Source organism: Apiospora hydei, assembly GCF_038363865.1.
Source record: "Apiospora hydei strain CBS 114990 chromosome Unknown utg000006l_segment0_segment0, whole genome shotgun sequence".
In the NCBI taxonomy this organism is placed as follows: domain Eukaryota; kingdom Fungi; phylum Ascomycota; class Sordariomycetes; order Amphisphaeriales; family Apiosporaceae; genus Apiospora; species Apiospora hydei.
The window spans coordinates 2,548,725-2,569,229 of NW_027117365.1; the positions used below are offsets into that span (position 1 = coordinate 2,548,725).

The 20,505-nt window shown below is 55.9% G+C and overlaps 7 protein-coding genes across 7 annotated transcripts; 1 reads left to right on the forward strand and 6 right to left on the reverse strand.

The window, feature by feature from the left end:
* Positions 1–920: 920 nt before the first annotated feature.
* PG997_007996 (uncharacterized protein) lies at positions 921–1,982 on the forward strand (the record flags this gene model as incomplete). The annotated part of the gene is made up of 2 exons (XM_066812311.1): positions 921–1,094; positions 1,560–1,982. The coding sequence occupies 2 exons, from the start codon at positions 921–923 to the stop codon at positions 1,980–1,982; spliced, it is 597 nt and encodes a 198-aa protein (XP_066667653.1).
* A 543-nt stretch (positions 1,983–2,525) lies between these two features.
* Positions 2,526–3,671, reverse strand: PG997_007997 (uncharacterized protein; the record flags this gene model as incomplete). Its single annotated transcript, XM_066812312.1, has 2 exons — positions 2,526–2,691; positions 2,824–3,671. 2 exons carry the CDS (start codon positions 3,669–3,671, stop codon positions 2,526–2,528), a joined length of 1,014 nt encoding a protein of 337 aa, XP_066667654.1.
* A 615-nt stretch (positions 3,672–4,286) lies between these two features.
* Positions 4,287–5,381, reverse strand: PG997_007998 (uncharacterized protein; the record flags this gene model as incomplete). The annotated part of the gene is made up of 1 exon (XM_066812313.1): positions 4,287–5,381. The coding sequence occupies one exon, from the start codon at positions 5,379–5,381 to the stop codon at positions 4,287–4,289; it is 1,095 nt and encodes a 364-aa protein (XP_066667655.1).
* A 722-nt stretch (positions 5,382–6,103) lies between these two features.
* PG997_007999 (uncharacterized protein) lies at positions 6,104–7,497 on the reverse strand (the record flags this gene model as incomplete). Its single annotated transcript, XM_066812314.1, has 4 exons — positions 6,104–6,735; positions 6,798–6,857; positions 6,925–7,326; positions 7,383–7,497. The coding sequence occupies 4 exons, from the start codon at positions 7,495–7,497 to the stop codon at positions 6,104–6,106; spliced, it is 1,209 nt and encodes a 402-aa protein (XP_066667656.1).
* A 2,846-nt stretch (positions 7,498–10,343) lies between these two features.
* On the reverse strand, positions 10,344–12,094 carry PG997_008000 (uncharacterized protein; the record flags this gene model as incomplete). Its single annotated transcript, XM_066812315.1, has 2 exons — positions 10,344–11,689; positions 11,728–12,094. The coding sequence occupies 2 exons, from the start codon at positions 12,092–12,094 to the stop codon at positions 10,344–10,346; spliced, it is 1,713 nt and encodes a 570-aa protein (XP_066667657.1).
* Positions 12,095–13,309: 1,215 nt separating this feature from the next.
* Positions 13,310–14,034, reverse strand: PG997_008001 (uncharacterized protein; the record flags this gene model as incomplete). The annotated part of the gene is made up of 2 exons (XM_066812316.1): positions 13,310–13,527; positions 13,671–14,034. 2 exons carry the CDS (start codon positions 14,032–14,034, stop codon positions 13,310–13,312), a joined length of 582 nt encoding a protein of 193 aa, XP_066667658.1.
* Positions 14,035–15,508: 1,474 nt separating this feature from the next.
* Positions 15,509–18,062, reverse strand: PG997_008002 (choline dehydrogenase; the record flags this gene model as incomplete). The annotated part of the gene is made up of 7 exons (XM_066812317.1): positions 15,509–16,296; positions 16,371–16,503; positions 16,636–16,905; positions 16,966–17,013; positions 17,076–17,416; positions 17,487–17,917; positions 17,998–18,062. 7 exons carry the CDS (start codon positions 18,060–18,062, stop codon positions 15,509–15,511), a joined length of 2,076 nt encoding a protein of 691 aa, XP_066667659.1.
* Positions 18,063–20,505: the final 2,443 nt, after the last annotated feature.

A 20,505-nucleotide genomic window follows, 5' to 3' on the forward strand; every position in this document is an offset into this window, starting at 1 on the left:
GTCCATGGCCCAGCGCCCTTTCTCTTGACTGCATCACGGCTTCCAGAAGCTTCTCCGCCTCCGCATATCTCTTCTGGATTTCAAGCACGATTGATACGTGTTGAGAGTAGCAATGACCATCGTGGAATCCTCGATACGCAGCAGCGTTTATGCCTGTTCCATCCACGGCCAATGGGTCTGCTCCGCCTCCCCGTGCCTTCTTCCCTGTCGCCTGAACGCATTTGCCGGGTTATTCCTGCAGTGGGGTGACCTGGGATGCTCCGGGCCCGATAGCTTGTCCGATCGCCTCACTATGCCATGCAGCATTGATGGGCTCTGCGTCGGCATAGTTCCCCAGTCTAGCACGCGCGAGAGACACCTAATGCATGATTGTGAGTAGTTCGGAGTCTCCTCCGCCGGTCATTCTCGTCCCTCTCAGCTCCAATGATGATCGGTTAAAGCCGGTCCGCCTTGGTAAAGTTCTGAGGCAAATGGTATCACCATGCAATAGCGAATACGATCATCTCTTGCGCTACTGGGTCTGCATAATCCTCTGGTATTCCCATCATTGCTTCTGCGTGCGCAGGGTGTCCTATCCAGACCTGTTTCTTTTCGTTTTCTGGATGGATGACTTGCGGTCGACCGACAGTTAGGCTCTGGTTACTGGACCTCTCTGACCTCCCCTGCTCCTTGATCCAGTCCCTTTATGGCGAGTCGCACGAGCCTATCGATGTTGAATGAGCCTAGCGAAAGACGTCTCCCTTCAGTACTCCAATCGCCACGCCCCTTTCTAACTCATCTTCTCTAGGAATCAATGATGTTGCGATCTTTGCGTAGTAACAAGAGACTTGTGGGCCCCGAGAGCTTCTTTCGGTGTCAAGCGGGCGTCTCAGGGATGGCTTCATTCCGTGAGGTGCTGAGTGTTCAAGACTACGTCCACAATGCACTATCAACTTTCGTTTCAGCACATGTGTATACAGTCACCAGTCTCTTATAAAATACACTTCACTTACCTGAAGCGGGCCCGGCATTTTAGCAGGTTCCTAGCTTCCTCGAGCAGTGAAACAAAATGGACAGGTGGTGTCAAGAATGCAACAGAGGTTGCCAGCATTGCAGTAGGGCTGCTTTGGTTTATTATTGTTTTGCCAAACTCTTTCTTGCTTTGTGTTTTCATCAGAGGGTGCGACTTACACATTCATTGCGCATTTTCATGGCAGCAAAGTACTGCATCAATCTCGAGATAGTGGATAGCAACCGCGATCTGGAAAGCAAGGAGCTTCGCAAAGATGTCTGCGAGAAAGTTGTTGGGCGCTTGGAAGACAACCTATAAAGGAAATCAAAGGGCGATTCATGGGACATACGTCAAATTGATACTAGATGATGACACAGAGCGAGATTTTGCATCAAATGTATTCATCTCCTCTGTTATCCATTGCGACTACCTGGCGTGGCACTGTTTACACGCAACGATCGGCAAGTCCACCAATATGTCTGTCGCTGGTGCTCAAGCTCAAGCAGCACTGACGCCAGCCATGAGCAACCGGAGTTGGGACTGAGAGTAAAACCATAACAATCTGTAGTGCCTGTGGAGTTTCTCGGCACTGTCATGTCTCACCATCTACTTCCACCAAACTCTCCAGCGTCCTTCTCAAGCCCTTGTACCATCTGGCTTGTACCGGGTTGCTGGCCGCGTCATCACCCCGCTCGCCTACCTTATGGCCACCGAGCCTCATCTCTGCCTGCTTCGTTTCTGTCGAGACGAGGACATGGGCCTTGAGCCTGAGCAACGAGTCGGGGGCGGTCGGGACCTCCATGCCGATAGCACGTCGACAAGCCAGGACCATGGCGGCGCGGGCCTCCATATCGCTGATGGCTTCGACAATCTCCTGGGCATCGACGGTGACGGACCGAAAACTTTCTTTCTCTTCGTCCTGATCGGTTCGGTTGTCGTTGCCAATGGCGATTTCGCACTTCAACCACAGACGTCTCTTGATATCATCTAAGAACGGCAAGCTCCAAAAGGAACGACCGTTTTCCAGGTGGGTATCGGATTGGCACGCGCAGGTCTCCGGGTCATGATGGAAGAAGGGGGACCGGTGTCGGACGTGCCTTTGGGCAGGTTGAAGTGGAAGGAGCAGCCTGAGTCTGGGTTGCGGCCGATGGAGATGGTGCCGTCAGATTCGATGTCGGCCATTACGGCGGCGGTGTAGTCTGTCGGACTCATGATGAGTGGTAAGATGCTGTCCTTTTGGGTGTGACTGTTGTACATCATTGTGTTTTTATCGAGACAGTAGTCAAGAGGGAAGGCGAGCAGCGGCAGGATTTTTGCATCGGCGGATGTCTTAACTCACAAGAGATATTAAGCGACCTGAAACTATTTCAAGGCAGACACAATGACGAAGGGGGTGCCTCAGTAAATTTTGGCCACCATTGGCCTCAGAGGTGAGCTAGATACTTGTCTAGGTAGCCTCCTCTCTACGTCTGATCAATGCTGCTAGGTCAAGGTGCATTCTCGTACCGAATCCTAGGCTTGAGGCTCCGCAACATTACCAGACAGTCACATCAAACTTGCCACTGGCCTTGGGCTGCTCCAAGGCCCATTTGATACCACCATGCATCACAGTAGCCCAGTGGGCCGATGCTTTTAGCTTATCGCCCACTGAGTGGAAGCCATGGGGCAACCCTTTGAAAACGTGAATATTTGTCGGAACGCTGTTAAGCACAAGAGGGTTAGCACATAGTCAAAACTCAGGGCAAGGAAATTCCTGAGGAATGACACATACTCCGCCTCGGTCAACAGCTTGGCAAACAGCAACCCCTCGTCCCGCAAGGGATCCAGTCCACAAACCCCAAACGTAGTCGGCGGCAGCCTTCCGCGCCTGCGCGGCCGTCGCATTGCCCGGGTTGAGGTTCGTATCGTCCTCCCGCGGGTCCTCGACCTGCAACAGCTCGCAAAAGAGCCGCCCCCGCGCCGCGGGCAGCAGCGGCGCGAACTCGTTCTCGACGTACGACGAGACGGCGCCCTCGCGCAGCCGGCGCAGCTGCGGCCCGTAGCAGTCCGGGTGCACGACGGGCGGGATCATGAGGACCTGGCCTGCCACGGGCGGCAGGCCCGCGAGCCGCTCGATCCGGCCCCCGTTCATCTCCATGGTGAAGGACGCCGTCAGCCAGGCGCCGGCCGAGATGCCGCCCATGAGGACGCGGCTGGAGTCGCGGCCCAGGTCCGCGATGTGCTGGTGGATCCATAGGAAGGCGTCCTGGACGTCGTGCCAGGCCGTCGGGTACGTCCACTGGGGCGTGTGCCGGTAGTTCAGGCTGAGGACGAGGGCGCCCGTGTCCAGGGCCATGCGGGAGCAGGTTGCGTCTTCGGCGTCGATGGTGCCCAGGAGGAAGCCGCCGCCGTGCAGGTGCAGGTAGGTCGGCCGTTTTTGGTCGCCTGCTGCGGCGGCTTCGGCGGCCGACAGGTAGGTGCGGGCTTCCAGCGAGTAGCCGTCGCGCGCCGGGATGGTCAGGTCCTGGATCTTGACCTTGTCCGCGAGCGCGACCATGGCGTCCTTGGCCCTCTTCGAGCGCATCTCGTTCGTCAGCTTCTGGGTCTCGAGGACGGGCAGGCCGGTGGGAAGAGCGGGGACGTCGGCTTCCACCGCCAACCAGTCCTCGCTAGGGCCCCCGTAGATGGAATAGTCAGCCATGGTGTTTTGAGACTTTGAGCCGTGTGGTTGTTTCGCCGGTGTCAGGTCCGGTCAAGGTAGTGTAAGTGATTAAGCAATGGCAGGTAAACCTTCGGCTGCAAGTGTCCAGCATGCAGCTGATGGGGTACGCTGTTTGATCGATGGAGTCAAAATAGAGTTGCATCCAATCGGGTCCGTAGGCTCCACCAGATCTAGCCGAGGCAAAAGCCTCCAATATTGGAGGGAGAACATCGACTGCTTTTGGTCGCATGCATGTTGGTCCGAACCTTTGTCTGATGTTCAAACCCTCGTTTTGTATAGCGGCATGTGAGGTTTGGTCGTAAAGAGAGGATGGTAGCAATAAGTTAAGGTTCCCTACGTTGACAAAAATGGAAAAGTGGGAAAGGGTTCGATTTGACCACTCTCCCCCAAAAGTATAAGAGTTGCCCCTATTCCAGGTCCGCGATTTTCGAATAGGGGTGTTTGTTCAAGAGGGGGCTAGTGATTGGCCACACATAGTATCGATGGTTCTGCCCGTGTAGGTTTAAACTTGCCGAACGCCAACCACGCATCCCTTGTATTTGGTAGAGCCGTCGAAAGTCCGAGACTGAAATAGAATTCATCATCTTTGCCAAACTAGTCTGCTAATGGGATGGACTCCAAAGGTTCGCCCCCTAAGGTCATGGCAGGCGTGTACGTCCAAGCCAGCGGGACGCTACCTTTATATCTCTTCCCCTTCTTCCCCTTTGCATACGCCCAGCGGTTAGCGAGTAGGTAGCCAATCCCGCCCTCTTCGCACGCCGCGCGCTTGCGCTCCCGCCACTCCTCGTCGGACCCGTCATCCGCGTCGCGGAACGCGCACAGGGCGAAATCGATATAGAACACCTGATAAGAGGAAGAGGGCGACGCTTCGGATTCCCCATCGTCGCTGCTGCCGCGTCGCCGAACAACGAGACCGTGCTCGAGGTCCATGTCCAGGTGGCGAAAGTCGTCCTTGATGATCTTCCGGACCGTCTCAACCGCCTGATCACAGAGGGCCGGCCAGTCCGACTCGGGCGTATCGTTGAAAATGTCAGACAGAGGGAAGCCGGGGATGTACTCAATCAGTATGGCGGGGATCTCGCGGTACTCGGCCAAGCTCTCGTCGTCCAACAACTGAGTTCCTGCCATCGTCACAGGGGCATCCTGTTGCTGCGGGGCCAACCGGACATCCGCAAAGAGCGTGGGGATGTGGATGCCTTGCTCATGGACCAGGCGGTCGTATACCGCGAGTTCGCGATCGTGCCTCTTGGTGCATTCGGCGTGGACATACGCCTCCCGCTTCGGCAGATCCCATTCCCCCAACGGCCATGGCTCATTCATATCTCCGTGGTGTGCCAGGAACTGCGGCATGGAGCCCTGTCGTAGGAAAGTGGTGTATTGGTCTTCGCTCGCGCCGGTCGCCGGGCACGTCGTCGCCTTGGACATCCCATCGTGGAACACCCGCAGTCGGCGGGAGAACTGACGGTCGTACACTTTCAAGACCGCCCTCGAGGCGGCGGCAGAAGCGGTTTGGTCTCCCTGTTCCAGTTCGAGCACCACCACGATGGACCAGTCCGACGACCCTACGACGTCAATAATTTTGGCCCGCAGCTCTTTGACGTTTGCATTTAGCTGTGGCGGGACATATTTGCTACCGAGACGATGGATTCTGAGGGTCAAGGTGTTGCCCTTGATATACGGGCTGCTCATAATGATTAGTGTGCTTCGTTGAGATATTTGGGTGCGTATTTATACCTTTGAAGTGGTTGGGCCATGTGTACGATCGAGTTATAGCAATCAAGGACTAGGGGTGAGAAACTTCATAGGTAGGTAAAACCTCGAAGGCATGGGTGAATAGAGCGTAGGACGAAATAGAGCGATGTTGTTGATATTTACCTGGTAAGACTTGCAGGCAGCAGCCATAGGGCCGCGCCATACCTGGTCAGGGTGGGGACATGCAGACTGTGCCGCATGAAATCAGGCTGGTTCATCGGGCCCGTAGTGCATGGCCCGGCCTCTCTCACCGAACACCCTGGCCACCACCAAGACCAGCTGCCTCATCGGAACCCAATATTATCCTTGGTGAGGCGGGCCATTTGCAAGTTCGCCGTCCAATCAGGCTAATTTGTTCACCATCATGCACTGAATATGCTATCGAAGCGGTGATGAGACATACAATACTATATACAAGCTGTCTGCACTACGGGAACAAAAAGAAAGGAAAGGTGACATTTGCTCCCGGCGACACGTCCACCGCCAAGTCTGCAAGCAGAAACCCTCGACGGGGACGTGTGCGCCGCATGTCATGACTATATACATTTCACATCTCCAACCGCCCCCAGTCGGCGGCGTCAACCCCCATCACGAAACCGTTCTCGGGTCTTATCCACCGGCCAACCCCTTATAAGTGGCGGTGAAATGGACGACGAGACTTACATGAATCGCCTGGCCCATCTCATGCCGTTGAAGGAACTCCTCTTGTTGTTGTTGCCGTTGCCTCCCGGGGGTCCGCGGAAGAAGGGGTTTCCACCGAACCCAGCCCCAGCCCCAACCCCACCGGCCGCATTGCCCGCGCCCGGGAAGCCGCCGGGGGCGCCGGGAAAGTTAGGAGGGCGCGGAGCACCGCCTCCCTGTCGCCCACCAGCACCTGCACCTGCACCAGCCCCGGCCCCCGGCGCCGCACTAGCCGTCGGAACGACCGCCGAAGCCGCCGCCGTCGTACTCGCCAAGAGCCCGCCGGTGGGCGCCGCCGCGGCGCCGGACGAGGTAGCGGCGGTGGTGGTGGCCTGGGCGCCGGCGCCGGCGCCCTTGGCCTCGGCGGGCTGGGCCGTCTCCGGGTAGATGTTGGACTGGATGGAGGCGAGCAGCTGCTTGTCGGCGTGGGCGTTGGCGCTGTTGGCGTCGAGGAGGCCCTGCTGCGCGTTGGCGGCCTTGCCGTTGGCCAGGTCTTTCAGGTTGCCCTGGATCTGCTTCACGATGCCCGCGCCGTCCTTGAAGGTCTTGATGCTCTTGGCCGTGCTGACGGTGGGCTCGACGTCGGTTTGTTGGACGGCGAAGCAGCCGCCTGAAGAAAGGAAGAGAGTTAGCAGTGAAAAACGGCTAAGGGGGTAGGTCGTGAGTACTTACCGAAGGGTCCGGCGACTGCGTTGTTGCGGCAGCGGATGGTGCAAATGTTTCCAGGGGAGGCTATTAGTGGGCATGTTAGCTTCCTGGGTTTCTCACGAAGTAATTAGGGGTCAGTCATTTTACCTACCTCCGTAGCATGTGAAGTCGTCAGGCATCTTAGCCGTGATGTTAAAGTCCTTGACCATGGCCTGGGAGACGCCGTTGACACCCGGCACGTTGTTGATCATGGTGAGCTTCTTGACCATGAGGCTCGAGTTGCTGCCCTCGTCGATGTCGCACTCGTAGGGCCCCGCCCCGTCCGAGTTGACCTGGTGCATCATGATGGTGATCTCGCTGCCCTTCTTGACCTGCGTGACGGCGCCGGCCGCGAGGGCGTTCTCGGTGTGGTACGCGATGTCGATGTTGCCGATCAGCTGGTTACGGCCGCACAGGTTCACCAGGTTGGCGTCGATCTCGGCGTCCCGGATCAGGTTCGTGTCCAGCTGGCACGCGCTGATCAGGGTGCAGTTCCGGGCCTGGGCGGGGTCGACTGGTGGCATATCAGTATAGTTGCTTTGTTTGTAAGCACACTTGGTATGTACTCACTGCCGAATTGTATGCTGGAGTTGGAGCCCGGGTCGCCTTGGATGTTGAGGAAGGTCACGTGGGCCTGTGCCAGCGACACCAAGGCCGTGAGGGTGAGGGATGTGTAGGAAAGCATCTTATCGTCGTCGTCGTCGTCGTTTTCTTTTTTCTCGCTTTTTGTGAATATATGGGTTGTAAGATGCAAAAGATTATAGTGTGAAGGCACAGCCTAGAAAGAGCGTGCAGATAGGCAACCTGGCCAAAGAAGGTGAGAAAGAAAAAGGTAACGATCCTCGAGATCGTTTGGAGGAATGAGAAGTCTGATCACTATCTTCTTGGGTGGACGACGATGATCATGATCTAAAAAAGTTCATATTCTACAGCTGCAGGAATACTGCTTTTATCTATGCTACGCGCTATGAGGAGTCGTACATGCTCGCGCCGCGAACCTCGCACCTCGAGATGAGGTCCAAGACTTAGAGTGACATTCGCAGAAACACCCACGGGCACTCGCAACGGTATGTGTCGCATCTTGGTGGAGAGAAGAAACGAAAGGAGAAGGAAAACGTGAGTGTTGAGAGGAGTCGCGAACGATATATCGAGGCCCCCATCCACGTAGCGGTAGCTACAGCCGAGCGTGCCCCCTGGCAGGGCATGGGGCCGACACGCCTGTCAAGTCTTGGGAAGGGCAACTTTAGGCGCATATTGCCGTACGATGGCAGGATGGATCGTAATTTCGCGGGCGCTTGGCGGTTTGGGGAAACAAAGTCGAGCTCGCTGCTCGGGAAGTTGGCAAGAGTAGGCGTATGTTGCCGTACGATGCTCTGTTGACATCGTGCCCACTGCCGCTTGGCGCTTAGTCAATTTATGGGGATGTCGGTTCGTACGGCGGCAGGCACGCACCAAAATGATCGACAAAGGGGAATCCTGGGGAGATCCACCCGAACTGCCGTGTCGGCGGAAGATCCTCAGACGACGACCACGACGTTTACGGAAGAAAGTCATTGAGCTTGTCTATTTGTACTCTAGTTCTTCTCATATACAGATTTCACCGGTCAATGACTATCACCAAACTCAAGGGCGTGTCTTGTCTACAGAGACTGGCTGGTCGACAGGAATCCGGCCTCCCATCCGTGAGAGGTGTCAAAACATCTGATAACGCGTGACATGCGTAGGGTATGTGTAATTAAAACATTCTCGATCTGCCCCTGCCCAGCTTTCCCAGGTAACACATAGATTGCAGGTGGCTTTTCATGGCCTTGGGCGCCCCATTCGCCCGGGAAAATAATCCCTGCAACAGGCACCGCAGAGCCGCCATCTCAAAAACATCACGTTATACCCAACTGTCGATCGTACGGTATAGATCCGAACAACCCGGGTCGGTCATCTTGGCAGGAAGGCGCCAATGCAAACATAATAGAACAATACTGTACTGCATTGGTGACAGCACCTAGACTATCCACAATGACTACAGGCTGACAGAATGACAGCAACGGAGATTACGCCTAGACTATGCGGCTACTCGAGAGCGGGCTCAGCACATAATCCATTGCGAATGAAGATTTTCTTTCGTCATGCAAAGGAAAATACAATATTGTCAAGCCAGCCAAACTCCTCCCTGGAATATACTGATGTATGCAGCTGCTTTTGGCTCGGTGGTTGAAATTTTCAAGTTCGAAGAACTGACCGCGTTTTCGGTACAGGACTGTTCAACGAGTGAACCGAATTCTCGGTATTCTGTTGCTCCTTCAATGTACCAGTTGCTTTGTTTGTTCGGGCTGCAGCACATGGTCAATGCCATCGCCCACAGAAAAACGGCGGGATGGAGTTCAGGCCCCCCGCGCCAAGGGCAGAGATGTCTCGCACGAGTCGGAGGATGACCGAGACAAGGCCGCCTTGAAGTTGATTGAGACCCCCAATGCCCGACGACAGCCTATGTTCATGGCTTGATGCCATCTATTGGGGCCGCAATCTGGTGTCCCAGCGGACGTAAAAAAAAAAGCCAATAGAAGCATATAATTAACCGCAAGCCTTACGTTGGTGCTGCCATCGTCCGAAAGTCAAAAAATGGTCCATTGCAGCCAAGGTCCAAGGACGCAGGAGGCTCTGGATGGAGTCCCTTCGCTCGCATTGTTTCATCGGGACATTGCGGGACAGCGGGTCGTTGTCGACAATTGGAAAAAGATCGACACACGCCTCAGCATCCGCCGCGGCGGATCCTGTTCCTGCATTAGTGGAGCGGACAACCACGGAGACCGCCGGCCCTCTCTTGTCGCCAAACCCGAGTGCCGAGATCTGTTATATAACAGGTGACGCAGACTGCAAACTTCTCGATGTGGCGTTTCCATTGGCAAGAGACGAGATGGCATCTGCATGGTTGCTGCCCGCCTGGCCAAGATCTGAGATTGCAGCAGGCTTGTTAGCAAGCCCAGAAGCAAGCCGAGCCGGCCACCTGCAAGTAAAGCATCAGTGTGCATTCAAAAGCCAACTTGCGATCCATGTCTTGGGAGTAACTCGGTCTTCGCAAAGTGCCCCTTCACCGGGTTTTCGTCGCTGTGTGTCGTGGGGATAACTCGGCGTCATGAATGGCATTGCATCCCCCACATGGCTGAGCCACACCAGCTCTTCAAGACCTGCTTGTGACATTGCGTATGGCCGCAATGCCATCGTGATATCAGAAGGTCGTCTCAGAGAGACTACTTTCACTCATCCCCGGCGAGATCTGACTGCTCTTTTCGCCGCTCACATGATGATGGCCAATGGCCGACAACGTATTATGTGCGTTGCCAGCGGAACTACTGCAGTTTCTACTGGCAAACGTTCACTGATCACTTATGTGCATTATCAAAACGCTTCATAGGTACATATGCAATCCGTGTTTGCTGATTAATACGTTGAAATTTTGAAGGGTATCCATACAAATCGACCAGGTAGGCCGGCTAATAAAACAGTTCGGGGATTGAGGGATTACGAGACTATCTATTACCTCCGCGACGACCGAAGGAACAGGAAACACATGAGAAGAATTGTCAAGAGATGCGTCATCCCGGGCGCCATAGCGGCCGCCGCCGCCGTCGCCACCGGAGCCGACGCGGTAGCCGACAGAGCCGCGGTGCCGGATGACCGGGTCAGGAACGACGATGTCGTCTCGAGCGCAGGAATGGGGGCCCCCGCTGGCCCAGTTGCAGAAGCGCCACCGCTCGGTGTCACGACCGGGACCGCGGCGGGGCCGGAGGTGATTCCTGGCGCGGGAGCCCCGGAGGAAGAAGCGTTGGCGGGGATCGAGCTGCTCTTCTCCTTCTCCTTCTTCTTCTTTTCGTCCTTCTTCTTGTCCTCGTCTTCGGAGCCGGAGTCCGAGTCCGAATCCGAGTCCGAACTGGAGGAATCGGAATCCGAGTCATCCTTCGCCTTCGACTTCGTCGGCGCCCGGGACGTCGTGGGGGCGGGAGCTGCAGCAGAAGAACCTGACGTAATAGCTGGTGCCTTGCCACTCGGAGCGGGCGGAGGAGAGACAGCGGGCAGAGGGCTCGTGGGTGATGGTGCTTTACTGCTGCTGCTGCTGCCCTTGCTGTCCTCCTTCTTTTCCTTATCCTTGTCATCCTCTTCCTCCTCGCACTCAGAATCCTCTTCCTCCTCTTTCTTCTTCGTATCCTTGTCTTTCTCCTCCTCTTCATCCTCGCATTCGGAATCTTCCTCTTTCTCTTCCTTCTCCCCCTTGGCCGAGCTGATGGCCGGCGCCGCGGCGACCGGCGGCGGGACAGTGGGCGTGGGCGTGGCGCTGGGGGTGGAGGGCTTCTTGTCCTTGCCGTCGTCCTTCTTCTTGCCCTCGTCCTCCGATTCCGACTCCGAGTCGGATGAAGCTGAGTCTGAAGATGAGGCCGAGCTGGCGCTCGATTCGGATCCCGACTCCTCCTTTGCCGGCGGCGGAGGGGCCGCGCTGGCGGTGGCGGCAGGAGGAGCAGCAGCACCGGATGTCACCGCCGGAGCGGCGGCGGCCTTGTCCTGCTGGGCGGCCATGGCCTTGCCCAGCTCGGCGGTAGAGATCATCCGCCTGGCCCTCATAGTCTTCTTGGCCTTGACGGTGGCGTTCTTCCGGGCATTGTTGTCCGAGTCCGAGTCCGAGTTGGAATCCGCGCTGGAGACCGAGTCCGCGCTCGAAACCGAACCGGCGCTGGACTCGGAATCCGAGGAAGGGGCGGCACCTGTCGCAGCGGGAGGAGCAGCAGAGGAAGTGATCTGTCGTTGGGCTTTCCTGAGACGCGTGGAAGGGAGCGTGCGCCTGGCCCTGACGGTGGCGTTCTTGGCACCGCCGTGGTCCGAGTCCGAGTCTGAATCAGCCGAGTTCGAGTCCAGGCTGGCTTCTGACTCGGCGCTGGAGGGGAGTCGGCACTTGAGACTGAGTCATCCGACGAAGCAGCACCAGACGGTATCGTGGGAGTCGGCGCAGTGGGCGTCGCCCGCCGGGCCTTCCACGAGAGCATCCGTCTCGTCTTGGAGCCGCCGACCTTCCTCGTGGTATTATTCCTGTTGTTGTTGTTGTCGGAGTCGGAGTCGGAGTTCGAGTTGTTGGAGTCTGGGCCCGAGTCGTCCAAATCGGACTCCGAGTCGGAGCTGTCCGCCGCCCGCCTCGCCGCCTGCTCCTGCTGGTGTCGGCGATACCAGCGCCGGTAAGTCGACGAGCGAGTGGCGGTGCTGGGCACTCCGCGGGCCTCCATGTTGGCTTGGGTGCGCATGGTTCAAGGCAAAGCAAACGAAAATCCGAAACCGCGAAAAGTTGGTATTTTATATGGTGTAAAAAGTAATATGGTAAATAATCGGAGCCCGCGACAAAAACGAGTGAATGGAAAAGACGGGCAGAATTGTAGCTCTGCTGCGGCTGCTGCTGATCGTCCGGACTAATGAAAGAAAGTTGGGCACGGCCCAAATGGTGAAAAAAAAGACAGAAGATGAAAATCAAACTGACAGAAAATGGATGATCGGACAGTAAACAGGCGAAAGGAAAAAAAGAGAGTTGAAAAGAAACAGTTTTACCTCGCTCGGCTGCTTCTATAGATAGATGCTTAGCCTGGGGCGGCAGTGGCCATCCGAGTTGAGCGCCAAGCACGCCAAGCTGCGGCAGATGGGGCCACATCGTGGACATCGTGGATCCCAGGGGTCGAGAGGGTGGTAGAATGGCGGTTCCTGGCGTTTCACCCGGCTCTTGGCAGGGGTTAGCATGTTTCCGTCACACACCCTCCCTCGGCCTCCATCCCCAGTGATCACGCGACCACTCGCCTCTCGTGGAAATTGGAGAAACCAAAGGGCAATGCGAAAAAGCCGATGCAGGCCTTTTTGTTTCGTCGCAAGCAACGTGATGCGGAAATTGGGCTGCTTAAAAAAGTAACCGCCCAGGCACCCGCCCCATGCCCCATTGCCACTGGGAACGGGCGCGGCGGACTCGGCCGTCGGCAATGAAACGCCCTTTTATTGACCAATGTACAGTAAAGCACATGCATTATGCACCTTTGAATCACTGTTTCCAAGCAGCAAGGCTCGGAGGAAACGAGAAAGTAGTGACGAGGTGGTCGCAGATTGCATGGTGCATAGCTGGAGTAGACATGTAGGGCTTACCGAACGAATGCGTATTTGGAAAAGGAAAGAAGAAGACGAGAAAACATAGCACTAGAGAATAAATGCATATTTACTGATATAGTACTCCGGGGAGGGTCGAGACGGGCGGCCTTTCACGGACACCCACGACGCATGGAGGTATTTCGCCAGGTCCTATATCAAGTAAGTACCTAACATGGTGTCTGTGCGATCCCCCGAATCGGTCGAACAAGCTTGGATGAGTTTTGCTGCATGCCCTCCTGCGGTTCTGTACCTAAAGCATGTATGTAGCCGAGAATAACCGCATAGCGGTGCACCCCCCTTTCGTCCTCAAGCTCAGAGCTTCTCGCACGCAGCAATCACCAGGCAAGGCAAGACCTCCCACAGAGATACGAGATGTCCTCCGATCTCCGTTGTTCGAAGCTATCTAGGGTATCGACATTCAGCCCTTTTCTCCAATCCTTAAAGTAGACCCAGCCAGAGGAGCAGACCGCGCCCTCGGTTTCGGGCGGGCACTCTCTCCTCAGCACGCTTCTAACAAGGGCCAGCTGGTCCATGGGGAAGTCTTGTGCCCAGCCTACAAAGCCATATGGGAGATGCATGATTAGCACTGGCAAAGCTTTGGGCAGCATTTCGTTTGGAAAGAAAAACAGAAAAGAAAAGAAGGGGGAATAAAAAAAGGGGGGGAGCGGGAGGAGGATTCGGCCTTTGGCGTTTTACCGCAGTTGCAAGCCCAAACCACGAGATCCTCATATTTCACGGCGGTGATGCTTTTTCCTTTGAGAATATGATTAGGAGCCTCGTCGTTCAGCTGGCCAAACCTTGTGAGGGCTGCCTCAAACTTAGCATCATCGATTTGATGGTACCAAGCGTCGCAACCCGACGTGTAGCCCGGCGGTTGTACGCCGCAGCCCTTGCACGAGTCGTTAACGGCGCTGGTGTTTACTAGACCCGGCCCGTCGGGTCCGTCCTCAAGGCTCAGCACGGTCAGAGTCATATTGCCCTGCGGGCCGGAGATGGGCGAAGCGAGAAGGGAAGTGGCCATGCCGAGCAGCCAGGCGACGAGAGTGGTGGTAGACACCATTGTGTATGTGTGCAGTGGCTGGCTGTGCGTAGGGGAGATGGAAGTATTGATCGATGGTTATGATGATGATGGTAGTTGTTGTTGAAGGAACTTACAGCTCTTGGGAGTCCTGATTATGGGGAGAATCCGCCTGGGTTACTGACTTTTTTTTTTGTTCTTTTGCTTTTCGACTCATACCAGCGCAAGCCAGCAGAAGGAAGTGACTCAAAACCAAGCAAACCCAACACATATCGACTCAATGGAATTCATGGCATTTGGGCGCAGCCCCGTGTCACTTTTGCGGCGTTTTGCGCTTGCAACTTGTGGGATTTGGTGAAGCACGCGCTTCAAGCACGCATTCGTGCGTATGCTGCTCCTAATCTCGCGGATGATCGCTCTCGCCCACACATTACTTGGAAATAGGCTGACAAGTAGGCAGGCTGAGCTTTTGTGGAATGGGTTCAGTGATAGCGAAGCCAGAAGCAGAAGCAGAAGCTGCGCAACTCGGGCTTTTGATATCTTATTTTCTCGACTGCGGATATGACCTTCAATCATTGGAATGGACACTAGATTCACTTTGGTAAAAGCAAGTGTTAGTTGAGCATGTTTCAGTCCATGCCTACAAAATAAATTAGTATAGTTCTACACACAGCCACAATATAAAAACTCAGAAAAGCCGCAACCCTGTACAGTCATTACTTTTCTCTTTCCTCGACTCAGTTTGACGTGAACCCAGAACAGACGAAAGTCTCACGAAGATGCTTTGCGGGAGAAGTCTGACGTCCGGGAAGGAGAGTGGCCACGTTCCACTGGCTTGACTGTAGCAGCCATGAATCCCGCCGACCATGTCACAAAGCGGGCGCTGTCACGGAATTTCCTAGCTAACGGGGATGAGGAGTCCCCGTGCACCCTTTTCCAGCTTCAGGCCACCCATGGAAACAAACCACGGTACTTCGATTCCCACGTCAGCAGTTCATGTCAACCAGAGTTGGACTAAACTTTGCCACGAATATCACATAGGAAATGCCATGCCTGAGCGAAGAGCCATACCCCATCTGGGACTATGGACACGAGAACACCGGCCTGTCGGGTCCTATGTTTCACAATATCTAAAAACCACCTCAGTTGCGACGGTTTGCACTAGTCGGCGGGCACTGGCACAAGAAGATATTGATCATGCTATTTGAGCCACATGATACATGATCCAACAACGTAATCTCCCACGCGGGCTTTATCAAGTTATCGGAGTACTTCATTCAGCCCTCGTTGTCATGTCATACGTTTGATCCGATCAGGATAAACACCTATGCCGGATGCCCTATCCAATGTATCTATACATAGCTCATTGAATCCGGATTGAGAAGGAAAGTGGCCCGAGATCGTACATCGATTAATGTATTAAAATAATGTATCTGGTTTGCTCTTTGCTTTCCATTTATAGAGCGCACTTTTCTCCACAGTCACACGCCACCAGCCACGCCCCCATTTGAGTCAATTATGCCGCGAGCCCCGCCAAGATGACGTCGGCCGCCTTCTCCGACATCATGTAAATCGAAAGGACGGGAAACGTCCCGACGATCTTGGGAAACGCAGACGCGTCGACGACGCGCAGCCCCTCGACGCCGCGGACGCGGAACTGGCTGTCGAGGACGGCCATGGGGTCGCCGTCGGCGCCCATGGGGCACGAGCACGACGCGTGGTGGCCCCAGACCTCCTCCGCGATCCAGTCGCGCAGCGCCGCGTCATCATCAGTAACGCTGCGCGGCGGCCAGACTTGCGAGAAGGTGCTGCCGTCGAGCGGGCGGATCTCGTCGATGGCCTTGACGGCCCAGCGCATGCCCTCGACGACGGCCTGGAGGTCCTTGTTGGCGTCCTCGACGGTCGAGCCCTCGAACAGGTTGTGGAAGGTGATTTTCGGCGTGTCCCGCGGGTTCGCGCTCGTCAGGTTGACGGTGCCCGCCGTGTTGCGCGTGTGCGCTTTGAGGACGAGCCAGGTCCAGTGGTTCTTGTTCGTCGTCGTCAGGATGTGCGTCGAGTAGCCCGGGAAGTAGCCCTGGAAGATGGCGGGCAGGCCCCCGACCCAGATGTCGTGCTCGCCCTCGGCCTGCGACGTGGTCATGAAGTAGCCGACCGCGAGGCCGCCGGTCGTGTAGGGGCCCTTGAGGGCGCCCGCGTTGTTCATGTACTGGTCGTAGCACTCGTCACCGTCGGCTAGGTAGGTGCACTTCGCCACTAGATCGAAGTCGCTGGAGACTTCAGCTGTGACGCCAAGTTCGTAGCGGTCTGTTGTTGCCGAGAAATACACGGTTAGAAACACTGAAGATCGTATTGGCGGAGACCTGTTCTTGTATACTTACCCTGAAGATTGGTGCCAACACCGGGCAGGTTCTTGATGACGGGGATGTTGAACTTCTCCAGCTCGTCGGCGGGGCCCACACCAGAGAGCTTGAGGATTTGAGGAGTGTTGAAGGTACCGGCGGACAGAATAACCTAGACCACCTGCATTAGCCCACGAGCAAAGTCGGTATTGAGAGCTGTCGGATACGTACCTCACGGCTAGCAGAGACGGATCCAGGGATTCCGCCATCCTCGGTCAGGCTGGCGCGCGGGTCCGCCCTGTACAGGCTCTCCCCCGCAGAGGTAGTCGACTCCCGTGGCCCTGGGCTTCTCGCCGGTCGTGTCGAAGTTGACCTTGGTCACCAGCGTGTTGGTGGCGATGTCGAGCTTGTACTTCTTGGAACCGTCGGGGTTCTTGGCCGTGGCGACGCCGTAGACCAGGTCGCGGGGCGAGGAGCGCTCGTAGCTGGGCGCGCCCATGGACAGGGGCATCTGGACGAGCGCCGGGGTGCTGTCGCGGTTGGGGTCGTTGGTGTTCATGTCATGGAGCAAGAGCTGAGACCGGGTTAGTTGCCAATGTTGATCAAGAGCCTTTTCATGGAAGGAATCGCTTACCGAGGCCAGTCCGTCTACCATGCCGGTGAGGTAGTTGATTGGTAGAAGCTATAAGGCGCAGAAGTCAGTCGCGCGTAACGATTTTTGTTTTTTGGGTAACTCCTTTTCACCTTGTTGAGGACTCCCCCAGTCAAAGACTCAGCCAGCTTTCGCAACTGGGCCAAAGGCCCGTTCAACTCCACCCCAGCACTCGCTGCTGCTCCGAGAATGACCGATAGGATCTTGAAATCCTGCGCGGCCAAGCTCAAGGGCGTCACTGCAGTCTTCAACCAGCCGCTGTAGCCGTGGGCATCCGCGTCGGCGGGAAACGGCTGCTCATTCTTCTCAAGCTTCTTGTAGTACCCTCTCATCTTCTCCGCGTCCCAGCTATCGTCGCCGGTAAGCTCCTTGATGCGGTTCCAGTCTCCGTTGGTAGGCAGGATGGAGATCAAAGCATTATGCTGGGAGCAACCTGTAAAAAGATGAGAATGAGCATCGTTGCTCTTGGAGTCATTTGCCTGGGAATGGAGGGTATTACTTACCACCGACACCGCCAACTCGAGGGTAGTAGTTGCCCAGCATCTCCGCGCCCTCGGGCGGGTTCAAGCCACTGTACAGACTGCCGTTCCTGGTGCGGTAGGTGAGCTTCCGGTCCTTCTTGGCCATCTTCTCGTCCTCGTAGTGGTGCGTGTAGTAGGCCCAGGTGAGCTCGGCGCGCTCCGAGGACCAGATGCTCATGGCGGGGATCTTGACCTCGCGCAGGTTGCCGTGGTCGCCGCCGGCGTCGATGAGGAGCACGCTGTGGCCGGCCATGGCCAGGCGCGCCGCCAGCGGAGACCCACCGGGCCCGGCGCCGACGACGATGTACTCGTACGTCTTGTTGGCCGGCGGGGCCGCGGACTCTAACTGAGGGCCCAGGGTCACGTAGCGAGTCTGTTCCGGGTATCGGGGATAGATGAAATGGATGTCCTCCCTAGAAGGAGCGAGTCAGCTCGGGAAGGGCACTTTTTGTCACCGATTGCTCCGGTGACGGAAGCAGCAAGGAATGCTCACTTGTTCGTCGCAGTAACGAGTGTTGCTCCTGCGCACAGCAGCGCACCGGGAAGAGCGAACTTCATATTGAGATTAAAAAAAACCAAAAAGCGAAAAACGAGTGAACTGAACCTAACAAGAGCGAGTGGACGTCTATGAGGAAGTGACAGTGTAGGTCGTGACTATTCAAGTCAACGCTGTGGTGAAGGAATGGATGGATGGGCAGCGAAGGAAAGACAAAACAACACAGTCCGATGCCTTTCAGAGCGATATTGGCTTATGAGAGTAAGATTGCCATGGGTGGTCGACCTAGGTAGTCGGCGATGTGTGCCGCGCAGAGCTGGGGGGCAGCGAGCGCCTTACCGGGGACCATGCCGGGAGTAGGATGCAAATGATGATCACCCTCCATATCGACACATTTGAAGACGATATGGAAGGACCTGAATGAGTATCCAGCTTCGTGCATACAACTGAGTGAAATCGGTATAGCTGGATAGGGCGACTCGGGGTTTGCATACGTGTTGGGAATCATGCCCTTCTGGAAGATGCAGCTGTCCCCAGCATCCCCTGCTCTCCTCCCCTGACCACTACCCCTGAGCCCCCCCACATACCCAGGCAATAGCGGGTGGATATAGTCAGGGCAGGAGACCACGCCTGCAGCCAATCAGGTCCTGTTTACTATTTGATGAGGCGTTTCGGTCACGAAGCTCCGTCTTTCTGGCTTTCTAAAAGTGCAACAACGCTGGGGGAGTGCGATCGATACATCCCAGCGGAACGACCCGTTGGCCTGTGGATGGACGATCTTGGTTCCAACGCTATGCCAGATGGCGGTGCAACGTGATCACCCGTGCTTCAGTGGACAGACCATCGGATCCGACGTTGCTTTTTGGATCTTTTGGTGTTTAAGCCAACGACACGCTCAATCAATCTCAACCACTCATAGTTAGGACTTCACATGCATCAAGAGATATTCTTCCGCCCAGATACGGCGCAGGTGTGTGATACGCAGTCATGATTCAGATGACATTGCGGACAAGGGCCATTCTCCCTCTGTCCAGGCTCCCCCGGTTGAGGCTTTTGTACACTGGCACCGGGAACTTCCTCTACCCCCGCGAACCCTGGCCCGGTGGCCTGTCGAAGCTATCACGCCGCAGGTACGGCACCTCGATTCTCCCCAGATGCAAATGTCTCCGCTCTGTCGTGCTCGGTATCCAATCTGCGCTCGGCTTTGTGCTGACATGCATGTGGCATGCGGGTCGAGAGGCCTGCAATCAATCAGTACCTGGCATACGGACAACCCTGCCACCTACCCAACAGAGATCGAGCCACACCACCTACTTTCCTTACTCCTGCAAATTCGGTCTCTCGCGCGTGCATGGAGCCCGTACACCACGTTGACCGACGAGCAGGCAATTTCCTGATGGCCCTCTCGCCTTGGCCCCAGTGATTCGGTCCACATCCAAAAGGGGCGATATTCCCAGTTGTGTGATACGTGGTACGACGATGGCGTTCTGACTTTCACCCCGTCAAATGGATCGATCAGCGAACAAAGCTGCACAGACATGATTCCCACGCTGATCTGCAAACAGGCCGCGCGATTCTATCGGCCGAGTCGCGGACCATGCTAGGTTGCCTTCATTGCCCCGAAGGAGAGAAACACCTACCGATCGCGACTGGAGTCGATATCCTTCGAGCCCCAGATCCATCATCTCGTCAATCTTTCGTTTGGAGCCGGCCCTACCATGAGCGGCTCGTCCCACTCTAGTCGACTCGAAGTGTTCCAGCCTGCATCCGTATATCGTCGGGAGTGCTACCATCTCTGGGGTTGTTGCCCGTCTGCAAGAGCGGGATTAACTTACCTCAAACTCGCAGCCGAGGCGCGTTACCTGATGTTCCTCCGACAATCAGCAATCTACTACCAGCGATGCCGCCTGCGCCGCAGAGGCACTGCAACCCAGATTTGACCCCATCTCCGCGCGTGAGCCAAGCACACAGACCCTTGCCCTGCCAAGGCCCGTTTGCATGTTATAGTCAGGGGAGCTGCTGCAGTGAGACGGCCACAGACCAATGAAGGTTCGAAACGGACTGTGGGCCTTTTCTTGGGCACGACTCCATCATGATGAAAGCCCCATTTTCAGCGAGAAAGTCTCATATACGCCAAGCGCCGTTAGATGCATGAGGATGGGGACACACAATCATTGCCCTCGGCAGTACAATATCTGCTATTAGAGTTTTAGTCCTCCTCAGTTCATATTAAGGGGCCCTTCATCGTAGCTGGCCCGGCTTCCCTTGGAGGACTCTACGGTTCGATCGGACACCCTCTTCGTTCCTCGTCATTCGTTTCTTCTTCGGCCCGACTTTATTGCATCTTCGATGTTCGGTGATAAGACGTCTTATCCTACCCCGAGGCGATACTCGACATCATGAGGTTCTTTGCTGCAGCACTGGCTGCATGTCTCTTGTTTCTGGTTTCGAGCGTCTGGGCGACAAATACGGCAAAGGCATTGACGCCGGCGGACCTCGAAGAGA